The following is a 20,428-nucleotide window of genomic DNA, read 5'->3' as shown; positions in this document are numbered from 1 at the left end:
GATCCCACGGGGGGGGGGGAATGTATGGGGAAGGAGAACATGGGGGACATGCCAAACCCTGGCCATGTGGCAGTTGGGGAGGAATGTGGGGCACATAGAGTCCCAGACATGGGGTAAGAACTCGGGAGTCTGGGAGAGAGAAGAATGGAAGATACGTGGAGCCCCTGGCATGAGGACGGGGGATTGCAGGATGTCCCTGAAAGAGGCGGATGGGAGTGTTGGTGTCACTAGGCATAGCTACCAGGTAACTCAGGGGAGTGGAAGGCCATAAGTGCCAATGAAACTCCTTTGCTCTGGGTCTAAGTGAGCCACAGTGACTCCATCTTGAGAACTTTCACCTACTTCTGTGCTAACTGCTTACATGCTGAAGCAGAAATGTAAGGGTCAGCTTTTCTAGCAGATAGCTGCTGTTTCGTTCATACTAACAAGGTCAAAGATAAGCAGACAAATGGGAATTTTTCTAACTGTAACTGCTCGAGAAGGGAAGGGTGGGAGAGGTAAGAGGGAGTAACAGACAAAGGCTTACACAGAAACTGCTTGGAATATAAAATGGAACATGTGCTAATATGTGCTGCGCTTGATTTGAGACGTGTTGGTCTCCTAGTGCCTATTCAGAGCTCTTGAATAAAGTTGGTTTTGCTTCTCCACACCTGGTGTGTCTATTAGTGCTAAGCACACCGGGCAACGAACCCCGCTGTTTGCCTCCTCGGGCCCATCTGGGCCGGCAACAGGAGGGTGGCACACAGGATGCTTTCAGGGGCGGGCGAGGGGGAATGGAGGGAATCATGGAGCCCCGGTGTGTGCAATGTGCTTAGCCTAAAGAAGCTACAAACCATGCAGCCCCTGACAATCGTAAAGCACTTGACAAATGCTAATGAGAGAAGCCCCCTATAAGTGTCCCTCATGTTACATGTGGAGAAACTGAGGCACAGAAAGATGAAGTGACTTGCCCAAAAGTCACATAGGAAATGTGGGTCCAAGCTGGGAATAGAATCCCTAGCCTCCCAGTGCCTCCTCGTGTTCTCACCCCCTGTCCTGGCCATTCAACTCCACCTATTTCTGTTTTTCTCTTTCCCCTTCTTTCTTCTGAATTGCTGCAACATTTTGTCCTCCTGGCCTTCCTGTTGTGTAGAGGCCTGCACCGTATTCAGGACAGCAAAGTCCAACTCAGCCTGTGACCGAAACATTTTTTTCACACAAAAGGGGGACAGAGAATGAATTAGTCCAAACACAAAGGTCTGCTGATACTACTGAAGGGTTCTTTAGAGATTATGAGGGGTAAACAAGGGGAGAATGGCATCAGAACTTCATGAAATTATATTGGTGTGTTGGAAATTAGGTCTAATTGGTGGACAAAATAATGAGGGGATGGGCTATCCATTTATCGCCCTCATTTGGGATTCTTTAAAAAGAGATTTGGGGGCATCAAAACAGGGGGATGGGCGGATTGAAAGGAATGAGCTTCACCATTCTGGCTGCCACCCCCGCTCTCCACCGTCTCCTGGGACCCCGGAATCCACCATGCCATTGTTAAGCTGTCATCGTCCTGGTCCTGAAAGGCGTCCTAACCACACCAGGACACAGAAAGGGAACTGATCACTTCGCCACCCCACCAGCTTCAGCTAAGTCCTGAACAACACCTGGAATGTGACCCTTGGTTGCCTCCTGTCCCTCCCTCCCTCCCTCGGATGTCCTTTTCCTTCGCCATCTGAGTTTTTTCTCTTTCCTTTCACTCTCGTTTGCCTTCTGTTTACTAACAGGCTGGTTTAGCTGGCCACGACTGTCTCTTTCGCAGCACTGCTGTGAGTGCATGACCAGAGAGGCAGCTAAAAGCAATGTCTTAAACAGCCTGATGCTGGTATAAGTTTGTCAGGTCTTGTCCCAGCCATGCCTGTTTTCGACAATAGTGAGGCTGCAAGTGAGAGTCAACACCACAAACAGAAACTGCATTTTCTATCTTTGCTGTTCTTTTCTGTCCCCTTTTGGGTGTGTTTGTCTTGTTTTGGCTTAAAGGAAACAGGATCAGACTTCAACAACAGCAATAACGGCAGCTGCAGCTAGGGTAGCCAACACTGAATTTCAAAAATAAGGGGCTGTTTTCTTAGCACCCCTGCCCCACCCTGCCTCCATATATATATAAATAAAATTAATAATAATTAATAAGCAGTACTCACCTACATTCGCCAAGGGTATTTCTTGCTGCTTTTTGCAGCCCTCAGCAACTCCTGATCTATTGTACAGAGATAAAAAAAATAAGGGACGTCCCTTGGAATAAGGGACTGTTGGCAACCCTAGACTCTCAACTGTTTCTCTTTTCCTCACAAAGGACAGTTAATACCATCTAAGGACCAGGGGTGGCTCTATGTATTTTGACGCCCCAAGCATGGCAGGCAGGCTGCCTTCGGTGGCATGCCTGCGGGAGGTCCGCCGTTAACGCGGATTTGGTGGCATGCCTGCGGGAGGTCCTCCGGACCCGCAGCTTCAGCGTACCCGCCGCTAAATTGCTGCCGAAGCTGTGGGACTGGCGGACCTCCCTCAGGCGTGCTGCCGAAGGCTTGGGGCGCTGGTGGCTGGAGCCACCCCGGCTAAGGACAGTCAGACATGGGGGGTTCCTATAAAAGCTCCCTACAGCAAAAGAGAAAGGGAAGAAGAGATATTGTTAAAATGAAATCCTCATTTAGTATTTTACATTTGAAATGCTTTAACTGTTTTTCCTTCTTTTTCTGTACCTTTAGTAAAAGAATACACAGATTTTTAATGGTGGTTGTTGCCATGGAATTAAGCAGGCCAAGGACTCTGTACTCAAAACCCCAAACAATGTTTACCTGTTTAGTGTAGTACAATGACCGAACCATGATAACACATTCATCTCTCTGGTTCATTTTATTCCATGAAAATTAACATAATACTTCCCAGTACCCATAGGAAACAATCTCTCTCCAACAAGGGCCCCGTGAAGAACTGAGGGATGCTGGTTGGCTGAAGTGGAGAGAAGAGACTAGAGTTTCCTGGGAGATAAAGAAATATCTTTGTTTAATTTGGTGATCCCCATTTCCATAGCTTCCAAAGGATCAGGGTTTCCCAAATTGAACTCTACAGAGTTGCTTCTGCTGCAGTAGCCATCAAACATCAGACACTCAGGCTTTCTGCTAGGCCAGATCTAGCTATTCTTAGGACTTCCAGTGTTTTTTTCAAAAGACCTCCAAAGCCCTTTCTGATAAAGAGGCCCAATTCTGAAAGCAGGCCCTCAGGTGGGGCCTGTCCAAGGCTGAATGCAAAGGTAGTGTTGGGACTCAAGGGCCCAGACCTGAGCAGAGTATCCAGGTGGAGTCTCCCGAAGAGCCATACAGAGAGGTGTTATCCCCTCCTTGCTCCAGGACATGAAGCCTCAGAGATTGAGGACCCCAGAGTGGAGCACAGTAACTCTGCTGATGTCTCCTCAGAGCCACATAGAGAGGAACTATTCCCTCACTACTCCAGAACGTGTATGGAGAATTCAGGACTGGGAGTAGCATGCTGGAAAGGAAGGTGTCTGTGAGACATCTATGATTGACAAGTACATCTCTGCTGTAAATCCACTGACCTCCCTGGACTTTGTGTATGTTGCACAATATGACTAAGTTTGAAAATCTGGCCCTGAGGCAGGTGAATGCGAGATGAGTCACTCCCCTCAGCTTGATTCCTAGACCTGGATCTGTGAAACAACCACTTCTCCTTGACAGCAGCTGCCAGTGAGGATCCAGCCAGTACAGCTGTGGCTCATATAAAGGTCCCAGATGCTGCAGTGAGGTAGCATGAACCACAGCTTTTAAAAGGCCTACAGCTATTAGCATGGGAGTGAGGGGGGAGATGGGTCACTTTAGTTGGGAACCTAGGTCTAGTCTGAGAAGAAAGGAGACTGCACACACAGGGAGGTGATTTGGTGATCCTTTAATGCAGTTAGATATTGTGAGTGATACAGAGAATACATGAGTCAGAAGTCAGTGAGCCGCTGTTGTCCCAGTGAGGAGAAGGAGCAGCCCCTTTTCTATTGGTTGGCCAGGCTCTGAACCTAGTCCTTGTGGACCAGCAATTACCCTCTATTGCCCCCACTGATGGGTTTCAGCCTCAGAACTATCATGCGGGTGGGGCATGGCTAGCTTCTCTCTGAAAACCAGGAATTTGAGCAAAGAATGTGATGGGTAAAGGTAAAAGGGGTCCTCTTTACCCAGCATGCTCTCTGTTCCTGCCCTGGCAATTCCAGTGGAGGAAGGAAGAGAGATGCCCCTCGCTGATGTAGTTACAATGGAATAGATAACCCATTGTTTCTGACTCCCTAGTCTGGCACAGCCACAATGCAGTTGGGCTGTTGCATAAAGAGTAGATGGGATCAAAGGGCAGCCAATCTGCTGGGACATGTGACCTCAACACCTGGTGAGATGGCAGTGCCCTAGGGTGAGAAGGATCTATCTGTGTGATCCCTCTGCCGCCTTGTATCGGCTCATGGTCCCCAAGATCCAGTCCCGGTAGCGCCCCACTCTGGTGTAAAGGCCATATGTGCCACACCGTGGTCCCCAGGAGACCAGGCCACCCACGTAGTACTGTCTGTCATTGTGGGGGTCTTTGATGGCATAGGCTCCGCCACCGTCCCCGGAACAGCTGTCCTTTGTGCCATCTCCAGCACAGACCATGTTGTCAGTGAATTGGAAAGTGGTGGGATCAGCAGGTGGCTTCAGCTTAACACTACGGCATTGTGCCATGTCCACCACAGGGATCTGTGCCTTCATGAGATGGTAAACTCTGTTTCGGTCCTCTGTCCGGCCCCAGCCAGATATGTAGCCCAGTCTGCCTTTCTCCAGCTCATATTCAGGGGAACCACCAGGGAGGCAGAGAGGTGAGATCTTGGGGCCCATCTTCACAGGCGCCGTCAGCCTCAGCAGTGCAATGTCATTATCAAAATTTGTCCGAGCTTCTGGGTTTACCACCTTTGTCCAGTTAGGGTGAATGAACACTTCTTCTTCAAACAGCTGTATGGGCTCCTCCCTCTGGAGCTGTTGGTTGATGTTGGTCACCCCAGCATACATTCTGGGCTTGCTATTTGAATCATCCAGCACATGAGCTGCAGTCAGCACCCAGAGGTCCGAAATAAGTACCCCACCTCCCCGTGGGTTTTGGAATAAGACCTGCCAGGGGAAGTTGCCTGGCTTAGCACGGGTGCCCCCAAAAATCCTCTGCAGCTCCTGGATGGGTGTACTGGGGATCCCACAGACTAGAAGGGAAATAAAAAGGGAGAGACGCAATGGGAGAATTACCACTTGCAAGTAGGGGGGTTGACTGTGCATCACTAAAAACCCCATAGTCCCCTCTCTCCTGTCTCCTTGACATCACCCTGGTTCAGAGTAGCCTCTTTCCATGGCATTTCTATGTCAAATAATCTGCATCCAAAGTTTACAGAAAAGAAAAACTAAGGAACAGTGTTGTCAAACGATTAAAAAAATAATCACAATTAATTGTGAGTTTAAAAAAATAGTCACAAATAATCACAGTTTTAATCGTGCTGTTAAACAATGATAGAATAGCAATTTAAATATATTATAAATATTTTGGATGTTTTTCTACATTTTCAATATATTGATTTCAATTACAACACAGAATACAAAGTGTACACCGCTCACTTTATATTATTATTTTTGATTACAAATAGTTTGCACTGTAAAAAAGATAAAAGAAATAGTATTTGTCAATTCATCTCATACAAGTACTGTAGTGCAATCTCTTTATCGTGGAAATGCAGCTTACAAATGTAGAATTTTCTTTTACATAACTGCACTCAAAACCAAAACAATATAAAACTTTAGAGCCAGAAGTCCACTCAGTCCTACTTCTTGTTCAGCCAATTGCTAAGACAAACACGTTTGTTTATATTTACTGGAGATAATGCTGCCTGCTTCTTATTTACAATATCACCTGAAAGTGAGAACAGGCATTCGCATGGCACTGTTGTAATATAAAGTGAGCACTGTACACTTTGTATTTTGTGTTGTAAATGAAGTCAATATATTTGAAAATGTAGAAAAACATCCAAAAATATTTATAATAAATTTAAATTGGTATTCTATTATTGTTTAACAGTGTGATTAAAAGTGCAATTTATCGCAACTATTTTTTAAAATTTCAATAATTTGTTTTGCGTTAATCGCTTGAGTTAAATGCGAATAATTGACAGCCCATACTAAGCAAATTTGGAAATAAAAAGTTTGTTAACATCAGTGAAGTATAAAAATGCCCATCCTTAAATTGTTCACATTGCTGTTGAAGTCATGTTGGTTGAAGAAGAACTCAGTGTAGCTCAAAAGCTTGTAGCTTCCACCAACAAAAATGGGTCCTCACCCATCTTGTCTCCTATGCATCCTCCAATTCTAATGTAAGAACTCAAGAAATTCACAGTTAAAGTCATTCAAACAGGCTCAGTTCTGCTCTTTTATCACTGCCAAGCTCATATTGTCCATCATTCTTGTTTTGCAATATATTCCCTTAAATGAAGGATTTCTTTGTGAAGGAGTTTGGTAAAGGTCTTAGAAAGAATTAAATCAGACAAACCCACTCTTTTGGAGAATTTATACATGGACTCTAGATAGTCTGAAGCATAATGCACTGGTTTTACACATACTGTAGTTGTCTTTGATCTTTTGCCATCACACTCTTCCCTGCTCGTGGTGTGTAAATCCTATAGTGTAGGGGCGTTGGTTAGGAGAGTCACAGGCAATGAGTCTCATGGATGCAGTGAAGCTGTGTGTTCTTTGGGGATAAAGTTGTCTGTGAGATTCAGCTTATTCACTTGCATCTGAAGAAGTGAGGTTCTTACCCACGAAAGCTTATGCTCCCAATACTTCTGTTAGTCTTAAAGGTGCCACAGGACCCTCTGTTGCTTTTTACAGATTCAGACTAACACGGTTACCCCTCTGATACGTAGCTTATTCAGTGATAATTCAAGGGCCCACACGTAAGGCTGCTCACATTACGATAATCTGTGAAGTTTGTCACTTTCCATCTTTTGTGGATTTTATTCAATTAAAGTTAATGTCCCTCGTTTAGAATGTTAGGTTGTACAATTGCCAGACTACAGTGTCAAACTTCACTGAAACTTAATTCTTTGTTCTGTCATGGAATTTCCTTAGTTTTATTTTTTAAAACATGTTTCAGGAGTTGCCCTTTGACAGGAGTCTATGCAGAAATTGCAAGGTTCATGTCACAGAGTGGGCTGACCCTTTCAGGGGGGCTGGCTCAGCCCCACCAGTGCCTATTTATCCACCACCCAGATGGTGAGTTTGAGCTGGACCTGGGGGTTGGTTCAGGTGACCAGGCATCATATACCTGTAGCGACGAGGTGGTGCTTCCTATCAGAGGGAGCCTGGTGAATGAGTCACAGGTGAGAGACCTACAGGAGACCCAGAGAGCACTAGGGAAGAAGCTCTCCATACTAGCTAGAGGGAAAGGCCTGGCTGGAGCTAACTGCAAAAAGGGGCAGGAGCAACTCCCCCTTAAGGGGCAATTAGAGGTCCTGAGAAAGGATATTCAAGTTAGTCTGGCCAGGAGAGTATTGAAGCGTATTTATGCTTTCTTAGGGTCTAGGCTGGGCTTTCCAGTGAAGGTGGGTGAAGTCCCCTGTCTATTGCCCTGCTCCAACAGCACATAATGGATTGCTGAGCCCAGGAGGGGGCTACAAGTGAAGTTACATACAAGAGAGAGTGAAAAGTTTATGTGGTCTGGTGAGGATGCACCTGACTAAACTGGGGAAGACCCAGCGTGAGTTGCTGGACATCTATTTTGGTTTTTAGACTTTTTTTGTTTACCTGCTGGAAGGGGATGAATTTTAATTTGTTTGAAGGGCTAAAACATGAGAACCAGCATAGCCAATAGTAGGGAAACTGAGGTGGCAGCAGGGTCCAATATTGGCTGTGGTGAGACCCTGTTCTGGTTCACTAGAAGACCGGTAGAGCTTATGTACTTCCCAGTTTTCTTCTGCTGCCCCCTCTGATCTTTCTCAGGAACCCACTGATCTCAGAAACATCCGATCTAATGTGACTCAAATTACCCAGTCAAATTCTACCCTGGAAAAGGAAGCAGCAATGTTTCAGGCAGATTGGTTCAGCTTTCTTTAAATTAGAGAGAAGTGGTGGAGAGAAAACTGACTTATAATGGTGATTGGGTCACCACAAAACACACACACCACACACACACACACACACACACACAAAGTTCTTTGTGATACCTGGGAAACACGCTGGAAGCTCTGTTCCCATCTCTTCGCTCACCCATTTCCCGCTGGCTGAACACTGATAAATCACTTGGAAAACACACAGAAGCATGGAAAGGATTTCAGTACAAAACATCATGAGAATGTGACCAACGACTCTGGGGAACTGGTTTTCTTAGATTCTGTGGCCAGAAGGGATGACTGTGATCACCTAGTCTGATCTCCTGCAAAACACAGGGCACAGGACTTCCCTTAATTTATTAATTCCTGTGTGAGTTACAGCAGATCTTTTAGGAAAACATCCAATCTTGATTTTAAAATGGTCAGTGATGGAGAATTCACAATGGCCCTTGGTCAGTTGTTCCAATGGAATAGTTTCCCACCCTGTTAAAAATTTGACTTATTTCCAGTATGAATTTGTCAAGCTTCAATTTCCAACCATTGGATCTTGTTATACTTTTGTATGTGAGACTGAAGAGTCTACTATCAAATTTCTGTTCCCCATGTAGGTACTTATAGACTGAGATCAAGTCACCCGTTAACCTTCTCTTTCTTAAGTTAAATAGATTGAACTACTTGAGTCTAACACTATATGGCGTGTTTTCCAAACTTTTAATCATTCTCATAGCTCTTCTCATCATCAGGGTCGTAGTCGGGATGCACGGACACACTGCAGACGGGGTGGTTACCCATCTCGTGGATCTTATTCACCTCTGTGTGGCCAAGGAACACGTCGATCTTCTCAGCCACCTCGGCAGGGCTCATCCTAACACCTGTCTCTATCACTGAGCTGTGTTGCTTGGGGTAGATGGTGTGAGCAGCTGTCAGGATCCAGCGGTCACCTAGCAGCGCCCCACCCCCAAGCCCAAAGATGTGTGTCTTCGCCTGCCATGGGAAGCTTCCCGGCGGTGCTGTGCTACCACCAATGATCTGCTGGATTCCAGTGATGGGATTGTCAGGCTTCCCACACACTGTGGGGAGGGACAGGAACCAAAGAGGCTGTTACATGCTCTCTTCTCCTGCTCTCTCTCTCGTCTCCCCATACCTTTCAGTTCCCTGCTTCCCTGCTCTCCTGCTGCCTTTCCATCTGGATTTCTCCATCTCCTGCACTGCCACCTCCCTCACAGACAGTCCAACATTACTGTCAGCTCCACTTCTCCATCTCTCTCCCTCTCTCTGCTTGTCTCCCTTGGTTCGTGCTGACTCTGAAGGCATATTGCTGAGTGCTGAACACAGTGAGACGTTCCCTACTTACCTGGTAAACACACGGGGATGTCCTCATGGCCGTCTTGGTCTGCCCAGGAGCCCTGAGCGGAGCAGTTGTATGTATCTGAGGGAAAAGAGGAGAAGATAATGAAACCAAGGACTGCAGGGAGCGAGCATCAGGCACAGGGGGAACGGGGAGATAGTCCCTCTTTCTAGGGCACTGGAACAACCCCACCTGGCATGCTGTGCTCAGCTGTGGGCCCCTCAATCCCAGAGGCATCACACATCAGACAGGAAGGGGGCGGTCCCTCTCTGCCCCATGTGGAAAGCCTCCAGCAGGGATGCTCTGCTCAGCTCTGGGCCCCTCAGTTCCAGAGAGATAGTGACAAGTTTGAGGGAGCTCAGAGAAGAACCACAGAAACGTTCGGGGGCTGGAGGGGATTGAGGGGTAATGAGATGCTCATTGGAAGTTATATTATTCAGTCACTAGATGACCTGAGTGCTGAATAGAGTTCAGGGTGTGATCTCAGGTCAATTTGAGCTGGTTTATCTATATCTGTTGTGTACAGCTGGTTTATCTAACACACCCCTCCTGTGTAAGAAGGACGGAGATTCCTTGATTCCACATGTCATGACAGTGAGTTCTCGGAGAGATTCAAAGAGTTAAATACACCTGGCATGGAACAGTCATGACTAGAGAGGGGGTGGGGGAAATGTGAGGATCTTTGCAAGCGTCTGAGGGGTTCAAGGCTCTGAAGAAGTTTTTTTGGGAGGATGGGGGTGGGGGGAGGTGAGAATAGGTTGAGACTGAGCCAAGGCAAAGGACCTCAAGAGTCTTCCACCTGCACTGTGAGCCTGGGGAGTCATCTCCCAAAGTGGGGCCAGAGCCCCATTCGAGAGCACAGGGAACTAGGAGCCATGGGGAATGGATAGGGGGATGCTTCTAGCCTAGGCCCAAGGGGCTGCATGGGGAGATGGGATCTGAGGGAGAGTAGCAGGCACTGTCCCCAAGCAGACCCCCATGTGGCCCTGCAGTTCCCCTGCCTGCGCCGCCCCCCTACCCTCCTTGGGTCTTGCAATGGTTTACTCCCAGATCACAGTACTTAGACCAAGATTACCCCTTTACTGGCTTATTTATTAACTTTTGAACAGAGCACAGAACTCTTTAGCTCCTCACCCCCACCCCTCTCCTGGGAGCCTGTGTGCTAATTCAGAGACAGGCCCCCTCTCTTAAAAGGTCAGGAGTCCCAGAGCCCTAATCAGCTGGGAGAGAAGGGAGCCTTGCCTCCACCCAGGGCTGTCCCTACCTATAAGCAAAGTACGCAGCCATGTGGGGCACCAGGAAATTCGGGTGCCCTATGCAGCTGCGTGCTGCTCCAGCCCCTGATCTGCCTTTTCCCCATGGCCCCCGCCCTACCTTTCCCGCCCCTGCTCCACCCCACCCCACCCCAACCCCCACCCCTTCCCTGAAAACTGCAGCAGGGGCCAGGTCTGCCTTGCACTCACCAGGTGGCAGGAAGTGGAGCGACTCAGCCCCAACCCGCTTGTGCTCGCGGGTGGTTTCCTCCCTGCTCCCTAAGCCTGCTCCTGCCCCCGGGCAGAGGCCGGGGGCTGCCCATGGCCCCCTCACGGGGGGGCTGCATAGGGCACCAAAATGGATTGACTGATGCCTAGACTCTCTACTGCCCTTAAAGGGGACGGAGCACCCTTGTTACCGAGGCTTTCCCAGCTCAGATTGCTATGGCTCTTCCTGGGTCAGGACTCACCGCTCCCGCTGTTGGTGACTATGCGGTAATAAGGCTCTTCGCACCGGTAGGTGATCACTGACTGGTAGTAGTTGTTCCCGTGTTCACTAACATAATTGAAGGCCCCGTTGGTGAGATTTTTGGGGTCACCACAGCTCACAACTACAAACGAGAACAAGGAGAGGAGTCAAGGGGAAGCCACAGTGCTCACTGCAGAGGTTCAGAGACTCATGCTGGACTCAGCTGGAGCCCATGATGTGAGGGAGGGATGGGGACTGTCCAAGAGCACGCTGGAGGGGATGCAGGTCCAGTCCCCTCTTGGCAGAGATTAGAGTTGCTTGGAAAATGGAGAAAAAGGCACACAAAAATTCAAAGCATGGTGGCCACCCTGAGTGCAATGATTTTGGGGAGCGGTGGACTCAGTCTAGGTCCCAGTAGGACCTATGCCTAAGGACCACAATGCCTAAGATACTGTCAGAACTGGCATTTATGAGTCCCCTTGCTGACAATAGAAAGGCTATGTGGGTTATGGAGGATGTACTCCCCACTCACCCCTTCGGGTCCGGGATCGGTTTGGGGGGATAATCCATGTGTGGGGGTTGGATTATTGACTCACTTTCACAGCAGGGCATGGGTCGGTGCCAAGTCCCATCATCCTGGCAGACAGCACTGAAAGATGCCAACTTCTGGTCACCCTGCAGAAAAAGAAGAGAAGAGCTGAGGACCACATGTAACCTCAGGTCCCTGCCCCCAACCCCAAATCATGGGGAGGGAGACTGGTGTCTACCTTCTCACTGATGCCCAACTCTGCTCCTGATGTCCATTTCAGTGCCCTTCTGTGACTCCTGAACCTTTACTCCTTACCTAACCTCCTACCCCTCCGTCATGCATTGGCCTTGGATACCCTAATTTCAGCAGGCTTATGCTGCAGCCTCTTTATCCCAGCCAGAAAAACCTGCAGTCACAAAAACGGTAAGCTCTGATTCTACCCCAGAGACACCCACTCGTGGCGATGGGGCAGGAGAGAACGGCAGGGGAGTCCTTCTGCCTTTCATCAGATCCCTGAGCAGAGTGCTGGGGCCTCTGGTGGGGCCCTCCAGGGAGTGAGTCCTGCTTCCCAAACATTCTGGAGAGTGATGACACCACCCGTTCCTGTGAAAAGGCAGGGAGCGAGGATGGGGGAGGAGATTGGAAGGAGGAAAAGAGTGAGAAGAGACTGGAAAGGAGGAGACTTTGGCAGAAGAGAAGAAAGGAAGAGTGGAGGAGAGAGCAGAAGGGTGGGGAGAAGGAGGGCCTCACCTCCATCAGTTCATACCCAGTCTGGCAGCTGACATTGAAGTAGTCACGAAATCGGTACAGGGGCTGCAGGTCTTTGATGAGGGTGAACTGGTCCCTTGGCACAGGCTGTGGGCACCGGATTCCTGTTGGGGAACACGCAAGGCTTTAGCCTTTACCCCCCCACACCCTTCCCGATTTTTCACACCTGCTGTCTGGTCACCCTATCTTCAAGGGCGTTGCCATGGGCACAATCATCCAGATCTGAGGGGCGAGGGGGTGCCGGGCAAAGAGAAGAAAGAGTTAAACCTGACAAAGCTCTGTACTGGCGGTGCTGCAGGTCTGGCTACAGTCCTGGGGTCTCTGCCTGTTGGGGATGCAGCCCAGGGCTCCTCTGCATTCTCCTGGTGAGGAGTAGCCCTGTGCCCCCCTCCTGCATGGTGTGGTGCTCTCATACTTACCCACAGCTTGGTAATAGGCCAGGAAGCCCTTGTAGGGGATAAGGGTGCCGTTCTCTTTGTTGGAGAAGTCAGAGTGGAACATCAGCCTCATCTGGTTCCCTTTGGACACAAAGTCCCTGACACCCGGGTGGTTGCCTGTGGCTGAGCCTAGCTGGCCACAGAACTGGCCCAGGTCTTTCTTATCTGCTGTGATCTGTCAAGGAGAAGGGGGGAGGGGAAATCATGAGAATTTGTGAAGTTCAACCTGCTCCATGTATCACCATTACCTGGTGTCAAGGTTCCTTTCCCACTCTGAATTTTAGGGTACAGATGTGGGGACCTGGATGAAAATTTCTAAGCTTAACTACCAGCTTAGATCTGCTTTTGCTGCCACCACTCCCAAGTGCTAACTCCCTTCCCTGGGTAGCCTTGAGAGACTCCTCCACCAATTCCCTGGTGAACACCGATCCAAAACCCCTTCCATCTTAAAACAAGGAGGAATTAATCATTCCCCCCATTCCCTTTCCCCCCACCAATTCCTGGTGAGTCCAGATCCAATCCCCTTGGATTTTAAAACCAGGAAAAATCAATCAGGTTCTTAAAAAGAAGTCTTTTAATTAAAGAAAGAAAGGTAAGAATCATCTCTGTAAAATCAGGATGGAAAATAAGTTTACAGGGTAATCAAATTCAAAGAGCCCAGAGGAACCCCCTCTAGCCTTAGGTTCAAAGTTACAGCAAACAGAGGTAAACACTCTAGCAAAAGGAACATTTACCAGTTGAGAAAACAAAGATAAACCTAACACACCTTGTTTGGCTGTTACTTACAAGTTTGAAATATGAGAGACTTGTTCAGAAGATTTGGAGAGCATGGATTGATGTCTGGTCCCTCTTAGTCCCAAGAGCGAACAACCCCCAAAACAAAGAGCACAAACAAAAGCCTTCCCCCCACCAAGATTTGAAAGTATCTTGTCCCCTCATTGGTCCTTTGGGTCAGGTGTCAGCCAGGTTACCTGAGCTTCTTAACCCTTTACAGGTAAAAGGATTTTGAAGTCTCTGGCCAGGAGGCATTTTATAGTATTGTACACAGGAGGGTTGTTACCCTTCCCTTTATAGTTATGACACCTGGTCTATGCATCTCTAACTCCCTCCCTTTCCTCTACGCCTGTTGGATAGCAAGGAAAGCCTGCTTGCTGTTGAAAAATGATTGTGCCCTGAGGTCACCAGCTTCCCCTCCCCAGCCCTACCCTAGGTCTCTGCTGCACGCACCTTGATGTAGTCAGAGAGGCAGGACTCAGATGGCTGCAGGTCGAACTGCCAGAAGTTCAACTTCACCACAAAGCCCTTTGGGACTGTGATGTCCCAGGTGCTGATGTTGTTGTTGGGATATGGCTTGGGGTAATTGGGGGATGTGATCTCCCCAAAGAGCTTCCTTGGGGTTGGGCTGGAACTGACCACTCCAAAAAGGAGAGACCCCCACAGGAGGAGCAGGAAGAGCCTGTGAACACAATGTACATGGAGCATGAGTTACGGACCAGCCATAGATCTGGGCCATATGCAACCAGTGGAAACTTCATGGGAGACTCATGCACAGCCCAAGGGACCCCTGGGTACACTGGGTACCGACCAGGTGTTATAGAGCCAATGGAGACATTGAAGAGACCCAAGATCCAATCAGGTACCACCAAGCACTAGCCAAGGATATGGTTCCCTCAGACCAGGAAGCCATTTCAAGGGAGACTAGGCATGAACCCCGTGGGCACTGTTTGTTTGTTACATGCCAGCCATGGACCCGGGTCTCTTGGAACCAGGCGAGGACCGGTAAGAGAACCAGCCCTATAGGCTCTGAAGGTTTCCCTCCGCCTGGCTTTGGGCCACCTGGTTCAGCTTGTGTTTGTTGTCAGCTTGGGAGCTTGCCCAGCTCAGCAGTTCAGGGTCCAAAGGTCGTCAGCATGGTGGGGAGTGATCCCCAGCCATGCCTGGGTCCCTCTCCTGTGACCCCCCTGTTGAGGGAAGTGGGGGGGGATGTGCAAGGTCTAGCTATTAACCTCTCCCTCTCCACAGGGTGCGGTATGGAAATCTAGGCAGGTTAGTGGCCCCCTCCCAGCCTGGTCCCAATCTGGGGTTTCTTGGGGAGTGGGGCCATTACGCTCCTCCAAAATACACTCATTCCCCTTCCCTGGAAGGAGATCAGCCAGGGGGATTCAAACTCTGCATCACTTCTAACAGGAGGATTAACGGAGTAATAGTGGGACATGGATTTAACCCCATCCACCTCTCATCCTTCCCCAAGGAGTTGGATCCTTCAGTCCTCTCCCCCATAAAGATGCCACCACCTCCCTCCCCGGGCCAGATTGGCAGCACTCACATGTTCTTAGTCTTGTCTGATGTGTGTATGTCTCTCTCTCTCCCTCCAAGCACTCTAACCAGGGCAAGCGAGTTGTAACCAAATGCAAACTCTTAACCCTGCCAGATCTAATTCAGCGAGGTGGGGGAAGACCGAGAGGAGAGGGAGGGAAGAGACAGTTAGGTTACAAAGCGATTGATGGGTTTAACCCACATTCTGCTGCCCTCTGCTGCCTCTTTGCTGGAATTGTAGCCATTAACTTTTTTTTTAAAGCAAGATCCAACAGAGTTGTGCACATTTGTGTGTGTGTGTGTGTATAGCTATGGTTGCTCGAGAGACACTTAACTGGACATTTCCCTATATTAAAGTGCAATTTTGGGGGAGTTTTGTTTTTAAAGGTGTCATAAAAAGGAAAAAGAAATAGGATTTGTGTTCTCTCTGCCCTTGTTTTTTGGGGCATTTTTCTGATGTGGGAAGAAGGCTTGAAATTTTATTCTTAAAAAATTAAAAAACTGCTCCTTTTTACCTTAGAAATATCAAGAATGCCAGGTCTTTGCCTTACTATTTTGCTGAAGAACTCCTCAAAGGTGTGAATCAGCAGCTTCCTTGATGAGGAAACAGGAGTGTTAAATCTTTAACAAAGAGAAGTTTTCTGTCAGCTGTTTCTTTGGCATTTGTGTTAAATAGGTGTTAATAATAACAAACAGAACCCAGAGAGTTTAAAACACTACAATACAAATACCTTCCTCTCTCCCAATTAGTCAGGCCGCTCTGGTTGTTCTGCAGTTGTCTAAGGGTATGTCTACACTACGAAATTAGTTCGAATTTATAGAAGCCGGTTTTATTTATAGAAACCGGTTGTATACAGCCGATTGTGTGTGTCCCCACATAAAATGCTCTAGGTGCTCTAGTCGGCGGACCGCGTCCACAGTACGAGGCTAGCGTCGACTTCCGGAGCATTGCACTATGGGTAGCTATCCCACAGCTATCCCACAGTTCCCGCAGTCTCCGCCACCCCTTGGAATTCTGGGTTGAGATCCCAATGCCCGGATGATGCAAAAACAGTGTTGCGGGCGGTTCTGGGTACATGTTGTCAGGCCCCTCCCCCCCCCGTCACAGCAACGGCAGACAATAGATTCGCGCCTTTTTACCTGGGTTACCTGTGCAGACAACATACCACGGCAAGCATGGAGCCCGCTCAGATCAATTCACTGTCACCATATGTCCTCTGGGTGCCGGCAGCCGTGGGACTGCATTGCTACACAGCAGCAGCTGCTAACTGCCTTTTGGCGGTAGACGGTGCAGTAGACTGGTAGCCTTCATCGGCGATCTGGGTCCTGGCAGCCGTGGGGCTTGCCTTTTGGCAGTAGATGGTGTATTACGACTGTTAACCGTCCTATTACAAGTCGGGTCATCGCACGTTAGCAGAGTCTTCCCCGAGCACCCGATCGTGCAATAGGCCTGAAGACCATCGTCATACACTAACTGCCAAGCGCCCAGTATTTGCTGCCAAGCACCCAGAAAGATGCCGAGGGCTATCAGTCACGCTGCACCGTCGTCTTAAGATGTAAAAAATAGATTTGCTCTGTATTCATTTGCTTCCCCCTCCTTCCGTCAAATCAACGGCCTGCTAAACCCAGGGTTTTCAGTTTAATCTTTGGGGGGACCATTCTGTGTGACAGTTGTTTGTGTTTCTCCCTGATGCACAGCCACCGTTCTTGATTTTAATTCCCTGTACCTGTACGCCATGTCGTCACTCGGCCCGCCCTCCCTCCTTCCCCTAGTCCGTCAGATACTACTTTCGCGCCTTTTCTTTGAATTCTGGGTTGAGATCCCAATGCCCGGATGATGCAAAACAGTGTCGCGGGCGGTTCTGGGTACATGTCGTCATGCCCCTCCCCCCTCGTCACAGCAACGGCAGACAATAGATTCGCGCCTTTTTACCTGGGTTACCTGTGCAGACAACATACCACGGCAAGCATGGAGCCCGCTCAGCTCAGCTGAGCTCACCGTCACCATATGTCCTCTGGGTGCCGGCAGACGTGGGACTGCATTGCTACACAGCAGCAGCTGCTAACTGCCTTTTGGCGGTAGACGGTGTAGCATGAGTGATAGCCGTGGGTCTGGCAGCCGTAGGGCTGCATTGCACCAGCCCCTTGCCCTTTGGTAGGCGATGGTATATTATGATTGGTACCCATCGTCGTCGTACTGGAGTGGCTGTCAATCATGGCCACCTGGGCAGACATGCTACTGTTTCGATGATGATGGCTACCAATCGTAATATACTATTTTCTGCCAATTGCCCAGTATTGTCTGCTAAGCACCCAGAAGAGGCCAAGGGCGATGCTGGGTGCTGGCGGACGTGGGGCTGGCAGACGTGGGGCTGCATTGCTACACAGCAGCAGCCCCTTGCCTTTTGGCAGACGATGGTATATTATGACTGGTATCCGTCATCGTCATACTGGAGAGGCTATCACTCATACTGCACCGTCGGCTGCCAGCTTAAGATGTAAAAAATAGATTTGTTCTGTATTCATTTGCTTCCCCTTCCTCCGTGAAATCAACGGCCTGCTAAGCCCAGGGTTTTCAGTTTAATCTTTGGGGGGACCATTCTGTGTGACAGTTGTTTGTGTTTCTCCCTGATGCACAGCCACCTTTCTTGATTTTAATTCCCTGTTCCTGTACCTGTACGCCATGTCGTCACTCGGCCCTCCCTCCCTCCCTCCTTCTCCTGGTCCATCAGATACTACTTTCGCGCCTTTTTTCTGACCAGGCGCCATAGCTAGCACTGGGATCATGGAGCCCGCTCAGATCACCGCGGCAATTATGAGCACTATGAACACCACGCGCATTGTCCTGGAGTATATGCAGAGCCAGGACATGCCAAGGCGAAACCCGGACCAGCCGAGGAGGCGATTGCAGTGCGGCGACGAGAGTGATGAGGAAATTGACATGGACATAGACCTCTCACAAGGCACAGGCCCCAGCAATGTGGAAATCATGGTGTCACTGGGGCAGGTTCATGCCGTGGAACGCCGATTCTGGGCCCGGGAAACAAGCACAGACTGGTGGGATCGCATCGTGCTGCAGGTATGGGACGATTCCCAGTGGCTGCGAAACTTTCGCATGCGTAAGGGCACTTTCATGGAACTTTGTGACTTGCTTTCCCCTGCCCTGAAACGCCAGGATACCAAGATGAGAGCAGCCCTCACAGTTGAGAAGCGAGTGGCGATAGCCCTGTGGAAGCTTGCAACGCCAGACAGCTACCGGTCAGTCGGGAATCAATTTGGAGTGGGCAAATCTACGGTGGGGGCTGCTGTGATCCAATTTGCCAGGGCAATGAAAGACCTGGTGATAGCAAGGGTAGTGACTCTGGGCAACGTGCAGTCAATAGTGGATGGTTTTGCTGAAATGGGATTCCCAAACTGTGGCGGGGCCATAGACGGAACCCATATCCCTATCTTGTCACCGGAGCACCAAGCCACCGACTACGTAAACCGCAAGGGGTACTTTTCAATGCTGCTGCAAGCCCTGGTGGATCACAAGGGACGTTTCACCAACATCAACGTGGGATGGCCGGGAAAGGTACATGATGCTCGCGTCTTCAGGAACTCTGCTCTGTTTCGAAAGCTGGAGGAAGGGACTTTCTTCACGGACCAGAAAGTGACCGTTGGGGATGTTGAAATGCCTATCGTGATCCTTGGGGACCCAGCCTACCCCTTAATGCCATGGCTCATGAAGCCGTACACAGGCAGCCTGGACAGGAGTCAGGACCTGTTCAACTACAGGCTGAGCAAGTGCCGAATGGTGGTGGAATGTGCATTTGGACGTTTAAAAGCGCGCTGGCGCAGCTTACTGACTCGCTCAGACCTCAGCGAAAAGAATATCCCCATTGTTATTGCTGCTTGCTGTGCGCTCCACAATATCTGTGAAAGTAAGGGGGAGACCTTTATGGCGGGGTGGGAGGTTGAGGCAACTCGCCTGGCCGCTGATTACGCGCAGCCAGACACCAGGGCGGTTAGAGGAGCACAGCACGGCGCGGTGCGCATCAGAGAAGCTTTGAAAACGAGTTTTGTGACTGGCCAGGCTACTGTGTGAAACTTCTGTTTGTTTCTCCTTGATGAACCCTCCAAACCCCCCCCCCCGACCCGGTTCACTCTACTTCCCTGTAAACCAACCACCCCACCCCACCCTCCCCTCCCCAATTCGAGCACCGCTTGCAGAGGCAATAAAGTCATTGTTTTTTCACATTCATGCATTCTTTATTAGTTCCTCACAGAAGTAGGGGGAAAATTGCCAAGGTAGCCTGGGATGGGTGGGGGAGGAGGGATGGAAAAGAACACACTGCATTTTAAAACTTTAACTCTTATTGAAGGCCAGCCTTCTGATGCTTGGGCGATCATCTGGGGTGGAGTGACTGGGTGGACGGAGGCCCCCCCACTGTGTTCTTGGGCGTCTTGGTGAGGAGGCTATGGAACTTGGGGAGGAGGGCTGTTGGTTACACAGGGGCTGTAGCGGCGGTCTCTGCTCCTGCTGCCTTTCCTGCAGCTCAACCATACGCTCGAGCATATCAGTTTGATGCTCCAGCAGACGGAGCATTGACTCTTGCCGTCTGTCTGCAAGCTGACGCCACCTATCGTCTTCAGCCCGCCACTTGCTCTTTTCATCCCGCCATTCAGCCCGCCACCTCTCCTCTCGTTCATATTGGGCTTTTCTCATCTCCGACATTGACTGCCTCCACGCATTCTGCTGTGCTCTATCAGCGTGGGAGGACATCTGCAGCTCCGTGAACATATCGTCCCTCGTCCTACGTTTTCTCTTTCTAATGTTCACGAGCCTCTGCGAAGGAGAAACATTTGCAGCTGGTGGAGGAGAAGGGAGAGGTGGTTAAAAAAGACACATTTTAGAGAACAATGGGTACACTCTTTCATTACAAGGTCGCATATTTCGGCTTGCAGGCAGCCATGGTAGGCCACAGTGTTTTGGCTTTTTTAACCTTCTTAACATGTGGGAAAGGTTGCAAACAGCAGCGCATTTCCCATATCAAGGATGAATTGAGTTGTCCATTTAAAATGGGTTTTCAATGTAAAAGGAGGGGCTGCGGTTTCCCGGTTAACATGCGGCACAAACACAAGTAAACCACCCCCCCCCCACACACACACGATTCTCTGGGATGATCACT

The 20,428-nt window shown here is 49.4% G+C and overlaps 1 protein-coding gene across 4 annotated transcripts; it reads right to left on the bottom strand.

The window, feature by feature from the left end:
- Nucleotides 1-1,247: 1,247 nt before the first annotated feature.
- Nucleotides 1,248-15,418, bottom strand: LOC112061585 (complement C1r-B subcomponent-like). 4 transcript variants are annotated; one of them, XM_065572758.1, is made up of 10 exons: nucleotides 15,268-15,418; nucleotides 14,169-14,397; nucleotides 12,924-13,116; nucleotides 12,487-12,608; nucleotides 11,804-11,882; nucleotides 11,209-11,349; nucleotides 9,492-9,566; nucleotides 8,252-8,326; nucleotides 2,175-2,230; nucleotides 1,248-1,564 (listed from the first exon to the last, which is right to left on the bottom strand). In XM_065572758.1, coding segments are annotated over exons 1-9 (972 nt in total). In that variant the 5' UTR covers nucleotides 15,270-15,418; the 3' UTR covers nucleotides 1,248-1,564. The 4 variants fall into 4 exon arrangements, with proteins under 4 accessions (XP_065428830.1, XP_065428828.1, XP_065428829.1 ...); XM_065572756.1 differs by lacking the exons at nucleotides 1,248-1,564; nucleotides 2,175-2,230 and adding an exon at nucleotides 3,912-5,248 and having other exon boundaries at nucleotides 15,268-15,417; XM_065572757.1 differs by lacking the exons at nucleotides 1,248-1,564; nucleotides 2,175-2,230; nucleotides 8,252-8,326 and adding an exon at nucleotides 3,912-5,248.
- Between the last annotated feature and the right edge of the window lie 5,010 nt (nucleotides 15,419-20,428).

This window comes from Chrysemys picta, chromosome 1 (assembly GCF_011386835.1).
Source record: "Chrysemys picta bellii isolate R12L10 chromosome 1, ASM1138683v2, whole genome shotgun sequence".
NCBI classification, from domain to species: Eukaryota; Metazoa; Chordata; order Testudines; family Emydidae; genus Chrysemys; species Chrysemys picta.
Note: the sequence above shows the minus strand (reverse complement) of the source record. Positions and strands in the feature narration are given on the sequence as shown.

Bases quoted from the DNA above. Each gene is read 5' to 3' on its own strand.
- LOC112061585 (XM_065572756.1), bottom strand. The intron at 13,117-14,168 runs GTGCGTGCAGCA...TCTCCTTGACAG, and splicing joins GCCTCTCTGACTACATCAAG to ATCACAGCAGATAAGAAAGA. The intron at 11,883-12,486 runs GTGAGGCCCTCC...CTTTTTCTGCAG, and splicing joins CTGGGTATGAACTGATGGAG to GGTGACCAGAAGTTGGCATC.